Raw genomic sequence first — 10862 nt, forward strand, 5'->3', positions numbered from 1 at the left:
TAAACTCTTTTAATATATGATATACAAATTATAATGTAGATAACAAATATAAATAAAAAATGCAAATATGATATATTCATTACTAAAATTTTGAAACAATGGATATGGTTGATGGATCATAATTGTAGCGAATATATTGATAATTTTTAAATTTACCGATATGCTGGTAATTATATGCTAGAGAGTAGCTACACGCCTACACCATTGCTAAGTATAATTTCATCGATCTTTTTAGTTACCAACACTACCCTCGATTCCTCAAAATAAATATTGCTAATTATCAGAGCCGGTCCTGAAAAATGACATATTTTTAAAGGCCTAGGATGAACAAAAAAAAAAGTCCTTATCTTTATTATAATTTTGTATTTTTTAAACAAAAATATGAAATGAAAAAAATTGAAGCATGTGCAGCTACCCACTTTACCCCCTCTAAGCCCCCATGCTAATTATGTGACTAAAATCAGCCACGGGGTTGTCTCCAAAGTTCCATTGTTAAGGTTGGCTAATAGTGATCTTAAACTAAAACATACAACGTTATTGAGTTTCATTTACCCTAATCTTAAAATTGTTACAATTTTAGCACTTCAACAAAGGATACGATTTCACACATAAAGAGTAATAAGGCAAACGAAATCAAATAACACAATATTCAAAATGTCATAATAAACCCTACAAATAACAGATGTTGTAAATGCTCACTTGTACTGTTGTACAAAAATAGGTTCACCCCTAGTCACAACTTGGTTAAGCACATGGTGACATTTCCAATACATAATAATGGTTGTCTTCTAACCCTAAAAAAGATAGTGGCGTGGCTCGGTGCACATATATAGGTCGTGTTCAGCACGCAGCTTTTAAGAGTTTGTACCGTTTAATTTTTAGAAAAACACTAAAAATAAAAAAATAAATAAAAAAAAAACTTGGTTTGGCAACATTGGGCAATACGAGCGGATAGCTTTTACTCAAAATCAAACGCTCCAAAAACAAAACGTTACTTCGAGAAGGGTTCATCTAAAAGCTCCAACCTAATATCAAAAAATTACTAAATTGCCCATAAGAATCACGTATCTGTCGTGATAGTAAAAAAAAATGGGGGATAATTTCAAAATACCGGTAATAGTAAAAAAAAAATGGGAGAAAATTTCAAAATTTAGACATAAAAATGGATATTTCCGGGTATAGACATACATTCCGCGGAGGTACCTCTGTGGAATCTACTGTAGCTCCGCGGAATGACAAAATCGTAAATAAATTAGTGTATTTAAAAAATAAAAAAATAAAAAAAAACACTCAATATTCATTCCGTGAAGCTACAGTGGATCCTGCGGAGGTAGCTCCGAATAATGGATCTTCAGTTTTAGTTTTTTTTTTTTTTTTCAAATCAATTAAAAAAATTACCCCCAATGATTCTTTTATGTAATGATCTCTAATTATAAGACAAAATTTTTTCCATCTCATATTTTACGAAACATTGTCAAAAAAATTCATACTATCATAATCTTTTCTTGAAAATAATTAGTTGGGAATTGAATATAAACCCCGAAAAATCGATTTGAAAAAAAAAAAAAAAAAAAACTGAAAATCCATTCCTTGGAGCTACCTCCGCGGAATGGATCTTGAGTTTTTTTTAATACACTAATTTATTTACGATTTTGTCATTCCGCGAAGCTACCTCTGCGGAATGCATGTCTATACCCAGAAATGTTCATTTTCATGTCTAAATTTTAAAATTATCACCCATTTTTTATTATTACTAGTATTTTCGCTTTTATTTCACCCTAAACCCTTAATACAATTGCATCTCCATCGCCTCTCTCAAGAAGAACGTCACAACTGATGTACCTGTCCACGCAATCAAGAATCTTAATCCAACAGGTAAATTTTCAATCCATGTGAATGTTTTGTCACAGAATTCAGAATTTTTCTTGTATGAATACATGCATACGATCATAAGGCTTTAATAAAAATAGTTAAATTCTTCTGTTTGTAACCAGCTTTCTTTGTTTGCTTTTGAATATGATACACGAAATAAGGAAAAAAGCCTGTCATGCTTGTTCTTTTTTGTTTGACTTGATTTATGATTTAATATTTTATTAAGAACAAATGAAAGAACTTACCCACGTGAACTTGTTTTCAAAAGATGCATGATGTGTCCTTTTCATTCCAATAAACATGTACCTTATATCCTTTAAATAATCTTTATGTTGTCTTCTTGCTATAATATTAAATGGTGGATTGTGGTTTGGAAAATACTTGCAGCAAACAGAGAAATTAAAAATTTTAAATATACTAATATGACTTCATGATAAAGCATGATGTAACTCTTAATTACTTTCATTGCATGTTCCACTTTATCCCTGTAAGATCATCAGTTTTTGCTCCTGCATCTTGTGCATGCTTCCCACTAGATGCGTTTCTAAGTTCAATCTCAAAATGACTTCCAACTAACACACTAGTCTTACGGTTTACATCTTAACTCTATTTTGTTAATATCTTAACAAATTTATGGTTAAAGAAGTTAAGTCTAAATCATGCCTAAATTCCCATAATTAGCTAACATTCTAATTTTGACTTAATTCCAAGATTGAAATCTAGTTAACATTCCTAGTATCATATATTTTAATTCAATCCTACATATTAATGTTTTTTTTTTTTTTTTTTTTTTTTTTTTTTTTTTTTTTTTTTTTTTTAAATTAAGTCCATATTCTAGTTAAATGAAATCAATCAAGTGTCATTCTTTAACTCTAAATTAATCTGAAAGCATTTTACTTCAAATATCATCTAATAATAGTCAAAGTTTTACTTTAATTAATTTAAATCAATTAAAATTAAAATCTTAAATGTATAGGTTTATTCTATATTTCTATATATACCCTTAATTGTTTGGTGTATCCTCCTTTTGTGAGTGGGTTGAGTGTGTGTATTTGATTTTTTATGTGAACAAGGGATACATATAATAATAATACCCAATATATATTTCTAATGTACCTATACGTGTTATGTTCAGATTTCGTGTGTATATATATATATATATATATATATATATATATATATATATATATATATATATATATATATATATATATATATATAATTTTATTTTCTAAATAATTTTAGTAAGGTGTTAAAACTTCTAGCTTCAGATTGCAGATGACATGTATGGTTGGTGTCGCTCATAAACTTATGTATATCACTGAGGATATATTGTAATACTGCAACATGTATTTTGAAAATGCTTTTCTGAAGTTGTATTGGATTGTGTGTGAATTGATTTATCATTATTAATCTATGTATACCGTTTGATCACAAACTTCTCCTAGTCAACTTGTGAGAGTTTTTCACTTTTTTATGGAGCATACACTATATGGTACTCAAGGTTGCAAGTTTGTTTTCATAGAAGAAGTTCTTTATATTTATTGTTTGATGTACTCTACTTAGTGATGTTCGGTCGGGTTTTTGCTTCGAATGGGTTGTGGATTTCACTTGAGAGGTGAAATTCATCTGTTTCGTGTTTGTAAATTAGCTTGAGAATGATAATATGTCTACATCTTGTAAATCTCTTTTGGTTTCTATGTAGTTGAAACTTTTCCTTATCACTGGATGTTTCTATATAGTACTTAAAGATTTTCTAGTTTTGTTTAAGCATTTGGTCCCAAAAAGTATTGAGGTCAAATGTTTTTAGACCAGAAGGCATTCAATGAAGAGATGCTCACTATGCATTTTTGGCTTGGTTCGGTATTGATTAATAAGTTATTTCATTTATTTGGCTTTGACCATTTTGTGACATAGTGAAAGCGTTATCTAACTTATGGCCATGTCAAAACTTGGGGTCACATTGTGTTATTTGAGTTTGGACATCGGCTTCTTCCACTTGGGAATCACTTTTGCTACATTTTAGGTTGTAGGTATGTTGATACCAAGGTGGGTGTTGTAATTGATGATATTTAGTATAGTTACAATGAAATGAACATCGTTGGAAGAAAGATGACCATTAGATGATCTCATCTCAAGGTAGCGGTGACTGTAGCGTTTGTTTTTCATCCCATCAGTGCAACATGGTTGCACGACTTTATATCACAACCATTTTTTTGGCCATTTTATGGGATTTTAGGTCACTTATGACTTAGTTCTTTCCCATTTTCTCTATAGTGATTGTTGATGATCCAAGTTGTCTTTTTTTCAATTGTTTACTTGTAAGTCATTTTGTTATGTCATTTGCTTTGATTTGTTGCTCATTTAAATATGTGGTGTCTTAGTACGTTTCTTTTTCGTTGTTAGACATGATATCATGTTTTTGTTTCTTAGTTTGTTATTTGCTTTTGGGAACGGCCTATATTACACTTTTTCTTACTATCCATCTTCATATTAATATAAAATAATGACCTGTGAAATCTATTAATTTTTTTTAATCTCAATTCATATTTTAATATTTGTCTTATCTAATAATTAGAAAATTTTATAGAAACAAAAGATATGTTAGTACTTTTTTTTTAATCTCGATGGTTTATATTTTATTGTTAAAATTATGTATTTGTCGTTATCAATACCATCATATACTAAGCTTATTGTCGTTAACTCAAGAGGTGCTCTCATTTCTCTTTTATCAATTGAAGACATTAACATAAATATTCATCACCTACACCTTGATGTCATCCCTAACGTTTTGCTAGACAAATTTATGTTTATTTTAAATTTTATCGAAAAAGGACATCCCCATATAATCAAACCATTGACTAGTAGATCAAATACAAGTAAATCCAGATGATCAATTTAGAACAAAGCTTTTGTAATTTCTTTTCACACCTCCAAACTCAAACAATCGTTTCAAGAAACGGATAATCCGTATACCCAAGGATCGGATCCTCTGTGTAAAATGTATCTCTATTATGCTTGTTAAGTGGAGCATCAAGCTCAAATCTTTTAGGTAAATCAGGGTTTGCCAAGAACAATCGACCATAAGCAACAAGATCTGCACGATTCTGAGCTATAGCATCATTACCATCTTCCTTCTCGTATCCACCAGCAGCAATGAAAACACCATTAAATGCATCTCTCATGGGTTCCAAACTTACTGTGCTTTCGCTTCGTTCTTCCATAGCTTCCATTCTTGGTTCCACCATGTGGCAATAGAGAATCCCGTATTTGTTTAGCGATTTAGCCATGTAAAGACCTAGACCTTCTGGGTTTGAATCTCCTGAGTCCATGTAATTCGAGAATGGTGAAAGCCTGATTCCGACTCTATTTGCCCCAATTTCGTTTACGATGTTTTCCACTACTTCTAACGCAAATCTGCAACGATTCTCTATTGAACCACCATACTCGTCACTCCGATCATTGATTTCATCTTTCAAGAACTGATCGATTAGATAACCATGAGCTCCATGGATTTCAACACCATCAAATCCTGCAAATCATTTTTCGAACTTCATTTACAAAAACAAAACAAAGAAAACCGGTCAAAATCCTTGAAGACTTACCCGCTTCCATAGCATTTCTTGCTGCAATTCTGAAATCATTAGCAATTATACTAATTTCGCTGGTGTTTAATCTTCGAGGAGGTAGAAATTCAGCCAAAACTTGGCCATTGCTTTCGATTAAAGGACTACATTTTTTGTCTGTAGAAGAAACGGGTGATAATCCAGCATTTGGCTCAAAACCTGCATTCAGAATCAAGAAGTTAGCTTTTTAGATTGTGTTGAATAATCCATAATCAAAGACGATAAAGAAAAGAATCATCAATCATATGTATATATATACTTTGATCGGAAACCCTTCCAGGGTGCCAAAGTTGACAAAAGAAGATGCCGCCTTTAGCATGAACAGCATCTACGATGGGTTTCCAGGCATCGATGTGTTCTTTTGACCATATACCAGGTACATTCTTGAACCTTAAACAAAACAAAACATCTTTTAATCCTTCAAATGATGTGTTAATGAAACTAATATTATGTAATATAACAATTTTAATCACCCTTGAGCAGCAGATGAAATAATGGTGGCTTCTGCAATCAGAAACCCCCCTTTCGTGGTTCTTTGGGAGTAATATAAGATAGCATGCGATTGAGGAATGCTATTGTAAGATCTAAACCTTGTTAATGGTGCTAATACGATCCTGCAAATTAATCATCAAATTAGTGAATTACCACTGGAAGTCAACTTGTAAATCAATCATGCATATTGTGTAAAGTTTGAATCTTTATGAGTATGAATTAGACGAAAGATGTATGAACAAATATGGATTAGTAAACAAAAGAGAATCAATTTACCTGTGAGCAAGTTGGAAATTGGCCATTTTGTATGGGGTTAGAAGTGGGATTTGGCCTTCCATCTTTTCCTTCAGATGATACTAGGTCTATGGTTTATAATATGCGAAATTAGATATCCTCTTACAATTTTTTAATTTTTTTTTTTATTATTATTTTTTTTTTGCCTTGTGATCATATTTTGATAAGATTAATTATATTTTAGTATATTTGTCATCATTATTTTAAATTGGTAGGAAGATATATAGAAACAAAAGTAGAATGATATTTAATCTCTCGTATCTTATAGTAATAGGTGTGTGACCCGTGTAATACACGGATTGATTTAAAAAAAAAAATTAAACATTAAATTAAAATTATAAAATGTAAACAGAAAATATTTTTTAATGTACAACATTGAAATAAGAAATACTTTAAAATAAGAAAGAAAGAAACGTATTTATTGCAATTTAATATCATATATATGATATTTAATATTTTACATATATAAGTATATGATTTTAATTTTAAAAATTGAAACAAATCAAAAATTGACAAGTGGATAATATTTATTTCGAAAATACCATAAAATAACAAGTGTCAAAATTCATGAGTGATTGACATGACAAAAAAAACAACTTTCATTTAGTAAGAAGGATTAGTGACACGACAAAGTCTCTAATCCAAATCAATTTACGACTTTTAATGCATAAGATACGACTAATATAGCACCACTTTTAATACATAAATAATCATTCTAATTTGGCAAAATTATTCGTACTGATTATGAGATACAATTGTAAATATTTATTTGCTAAATTAGTGTATTTTCTAGATGAAACTATAACATCTTATTTGGCGTATGTTCTAATAAAAACTTTAAGTAATTTTATAATCTGGTTTTGTTGTTCATAAAGAAAAACACTTGTAAATTGTTCAATGTTTTAAAATCGTTGACGATTGATTGTTGATTAAGTTGCCTGATTTTTTACCAACAAAAAACTTGTGGTTGAAAACAAAAATGAAAAGCATGCTAGCATTCTTTAGTGGTTAATTCTTTTTATTTGTTAACAATATATGTTGACTTTTATAACTTTTCTATGATCCATATGTAGTTTATTATTAAAATACATCTTAGAAATTTAATCCAAAAAATTAACAAAAAAAAAAAATTAAATGCAAACAAAAATGTGTGTTTTATACGTTTGTTGGTTACAATGTTAAGATATAACACCAACTACAACGATATTACACATATGAATTATAAAATCGTTGGGGTTGAATACGATTTAATAACTAGATTTATTTATTAAATCTTATATAGTTAAAAATGACAAATGAATATATTAAGACATTTAAGTTATAGGTTATTTCATTCTTATAATTTCAAAAGTTCGGGCTTCATACGAAACATTTATAAGTGGTTTTCAAAATTCTGCCTTCAACAATAAATGTGCTCCCTTGATGACGAGACACAAAAAAATAAATTAGGGAAACTGTATACAAATATTGGGACTCCGGACTCGTCATGTTGCGATTAGGTGAGAGCAATTCTGGAGTGATCAAGTGGTAACCACTTCTGATAGCCCAATATGATTAAGCATCTAAGAGTAGCTAGAAACTATAAACGGGAAAAACAAAACCCTACTGTCCTAGGGATCTTTAGTGTACAATATCAATAGTGTAAGGGTAAAGAAGTATAGAGTTTAATTAAAAATTAATAGACTAAATTACATATATATTCATATGGTTAGTAAAAATTTGGTCTCTAATATTGCATTTTGTTTTTGATGACATAAATATTCACCGTGATTTTCAACCATCTAAAACCATTACAAATATTAATCACCGTTACCATCATCCACCACTTAATGAAATTCCTAACAATGATTCATTCCCCTTGAGTAACCTTTGCTATTGAATAAACCAATCCCCAACAATTGGTTCACTTATGTATGTCATGGTTGTTAGAAAATTCAGGTATTAGAATGCTTTGATCAATGAGAGTTGTAAAAAACACTTTTAGATTAAAGCATTTTAAGGGTATTCTCGAAAATCTTTAATTAGATAAAACTCAAAGTTCAAGAACAAAGAATGAAGAAGATGATATGATCTCGTGTGTACCAGAAATTGATAAAAAAACGAGAATATAATCCTTGTCTGAAAACTGACAAGAAAAACTATCATAAAATAGTTTCACAACCATCATAACCTGTCATAAAATTGTCACTAAAAACGGGTTCAAATATAGGATCACTAAATTGAGTTTAAAACAAAAATTCAGATTTCAAATACAACCCGACTCTAGCCAGGCGATTTGCCCCTTGGACCCCGCCAAGGGTTGCCACCGCTTGGACCCCGCTCCTAGGGCCGCTGCCCCGGACCCCTATTGGTTGGTTCAGGGCTTCACCCCTAAATAACAGTGTACTTTCAACCATGATAAACTTGAACAAATATGCATCCCGCACCATCCTAACTTATTCAATATTTATCAAGGCAACACCGATCAACAAATTAATTTCATTACACTAAATAATATCAGTTATACAAATCACCAACAATCATTTACTCTCAACATGACTTATACTAGGCTTTAGGCTTTAAGTGTCATTAGTCAATATATGTCGAGCACAAGTAAAGATTGTTGAAGCAATTTAATGGATTTTTATATCTTCGTGGTACATTTCATGCTTGTTTGGAATTTCGAAAATTTGGAGAATGGCTATCTAGTATTGTCGATTCAAACTACATAGTGTATTTGTCTATGGTCTCTCACTAATTATGTATTCACCATTAGTGTTTGTTCCTGCAATCTAATGTAGCTTTGTCAACTACTAAAGCACAATATATGGCGAATTTGGAAGCATGTACAAAATATTTGGTTAAAAAAGGTTTATATGAGGTTGTATAACTAAGTTTACATGTGGAACCATCAAAACGACACTAGTTGTGCTTAAATATTATAAAAGTCTTATCATATTCAATATATTATATATATAATATCATTCTTTTTCATTATTGACATTGATATAGCCATAATCCTAGTACTTACAAATCACAGATGACTGACTATAGTGTCACTAGACCCATCATGTACTTAACTTACTAACTCACCTTTCTAACACCCTCCACTATCCGGTTCAATTGAACTCAAAAGCCCATTCCCTCTGAGCTGTGTGCAATGCTCTTCTGCATCTGGCTGCCCACACACAATCACCACAGACAACCCATTGATGTGTGCCTCTTGCATGATATTAACTGCATTGTCAACTGTCATTCCAGGTATAACCTTCATCAACACTTGCACAACATATTCCCTCTTGTTGTAGTTGTCATTGTGTAGCATCACTCGATATGGTGGTGCCATTTTCCTTGATTTCCTACAAATTAAAATAAAAAGGTAAATCCCCCTAATATATGAATATATATGAAAGTGATACAGTACCTCAAGTCAAACTCAGACTCTCTTCCAGGAGTTGTTTTCTCTATTACTGGCTTATCTAACACCCCAGCACCCTTTTCCAGCCTTGGAGGCGCCATTGTCATAACTGTGATCCATTTTGTGCTTTGTTTATGAAGCAGGTATTTGTCACCTGTATGTGGTAGAGTAAAGAATGATTCTTGGTTAAGATTCAGCATGTGTTTAAGCGATACAGACAGACCCACGAGATACTGTCGTATTTCTTTCAAAATGCATGCAACTTCAACCAAATACATTGTAAATCATGTAGCAATCACACGATTTTGTTAGGTGTTTGTTCTGATCTGGATTGGTGCATCATATGTAATTAAATCGATAGCTTCGTATGGTTATTTTTGACTAATTAGGATCGTTTAAAAGCCAAAGGAAGTGCGCTGAAAACCCTAGGAAGTCGATTATGTCGAAGATTAATATCATCAACGATAGAAATAGAATCATGTTGACTCCGTTTACCTAAATCATAACCGAAAACCTAAAAGACATCATCATTGGTAAACGAAACAGCTAGTTCCAGCCACTTCGTGGATCAATTAAGCGTTAATATGCATCAATTGAAAACACAAACAAACCTATCTCAGTAATCGACGAATCAACTTACAGATACGCACAGAGAGATATATGTTCGTACCTGGTTTGGATTGAAGAAGGCCATGGTTAGGGGAAGGAGCGAGTCGACGGCTAATGGCAGTCTCCATTGCCAAATCCCTCAATCTCTGTGTCTTCTCACCACACACACACACACTGTTTTCCCAAAAACCAAATCCTTTTTAATGACATATAAACTTTGCCTGTCTGTGGCCTTTAACTCTTTGATTTTTTTTCTTTTCCGATTTTTTTAATATTAAATATTTCAATAAAAATATTTTTATGGTTCAGTAATGAAATTGGAAAATGAAGGGAGAAAAACTAGTGGTTGGTGAGTGGTTGTTTGAGAATGTTGTGGTGTTACCAAGTACACTTGATTAGGGTGAGGTTCAAAATGGTTGATGAATTTGAGCCCTTGATTATAATAATAAGCTTTGCCCAAACAACAATCCACGGTTACGATTGGTGAAAAATTATATTATTCAACTCGGTGTAAATTACAGTTATGGTCCATTATTGTTGGTCTTTATTTTAAAATTTTAACAACATTGATC

General features: G+C 31.4%; 2 protein-coding genes and 1 long non-coding RNA gene across 3 annotated transcripts; 1 reads left to right on the top strand and 2 right to left on the bottom strand.

The window, feature by feature from the left end:
* Positions 1-4769: 4769 nt before the first annotated feature.
* Positions 4770-6340, bottom strand: LOC145092289 (putative 12-oxophytodienoate reductase 11). The gene is made up of 5 exons (XM_079030217.1): positions 6267-6340; positions 5972-6112; positions 5758-5888; positions 5478-5657; positions 4770-5404 (listed from the first exon to the last, which is right to left on the bottom strand). Exons 1-5 carry the CDS (start codon positions 6326-6328, stop codon positions 4812-4814), a joined length of 1107 nt encoding a protein of 368 aa, XP_078886343.1. The 5' UTR covers positions 6329-6340; the 3' UTR covers positions 4770-4811.
* On the top strand, positions 5750-6400 carry LOC145092292 (uncharacterized). Its single transcript, XR_013702479.1, has 2 exons — positions 5750-5874; positions 5982-6400. It is a non-coding gene; the product is annotated as an uncharacterized LOC145092292 (long non-coding RNA).
* Positions 6401-9189: 2789 nt separating this feature from the next.
* Positions 9190-10509, bottom strand: LOC145092293 (Ribosomal protein L12/ ATP-dependent Clp protease adaptor protein ClpS family protein). Its single transcript, XM_079030219.1, has 3 exons — positions 10352-10509; positions 9688-9835; positions 9190-9622 (listed from the first exon to the last, which is right to left on the bottom strand). The coding sequence occupies exons 1-3, from the start codon at positions 10416-10418 to the stop codon at positions 9361-9363; spliced, it is 477 nt and encodes a 158-aa protein (XP_078886345.1). The 5' UTR covers positions 10419-10509; the 3' UTR covers positions 9190-9360.
* Between the last annotated feature and the right edge of the window lie 353 nt (positions 10510-10862).

This window comes from Lactuca serriola, chromosome 3, assembly GCF_051521515.1.
Source record: "Lactuca serriola cultivar US96UC23 chromosome 3, Lser_US96UC23_V15, whole genome shotgun sequence".
NCBI lineage: Eukaryota > Viridiplantae > Streptophyta > Magnoliopsida > Asterales > Asteraceae > Lactuca > Lactuca serriola.

Bases quoted from the DNA above. Each gene is read 5' to 3' on its own strand.
- LOC145092289 (XM_079030217.1), bottom strand. From the start codon at position 6,328: ATGGAAGGCCAAATCCCACTTCTAACCCCATACAAAATGGCCAATTTC. The intron at 5,889-5,971 runs GTGATTAAAATT...GTTTTGTTTAAG, and splicing joins ATTTCATCTGCTGCTCAAGG to GTTCAAGAATGTACCTGGTA. The intron at 5,658-5,757 runs GTATATATATAC...TTCTGAATGCAG, and splicing joins TGGAAGGGTTTCCGATCAAA to GTTTTGAGCCAAATGCTGGA.
- LOC145092293 (XM_079030219.1), bottom strand. From the start codon at position 10,418: ATGGAGACTGCCATTAGCCGTCGACTCGCTCCTTCCCCTAACCATGGC. The intron at 9,836-10,351 runs GTACGAACATAT...TACCACATACAG, and splicing joins CCTTCTTCAATCCAAACCAG to GTGACAAATACCTGCTTCAT. The intron at 9,623-9,687 runs GTACTGTATCAC...TTTAATTTGTAG, and splicing joins GAGTCTGAGTTTGACTTGAG to GAAATCAAGGAAAATGGCAC.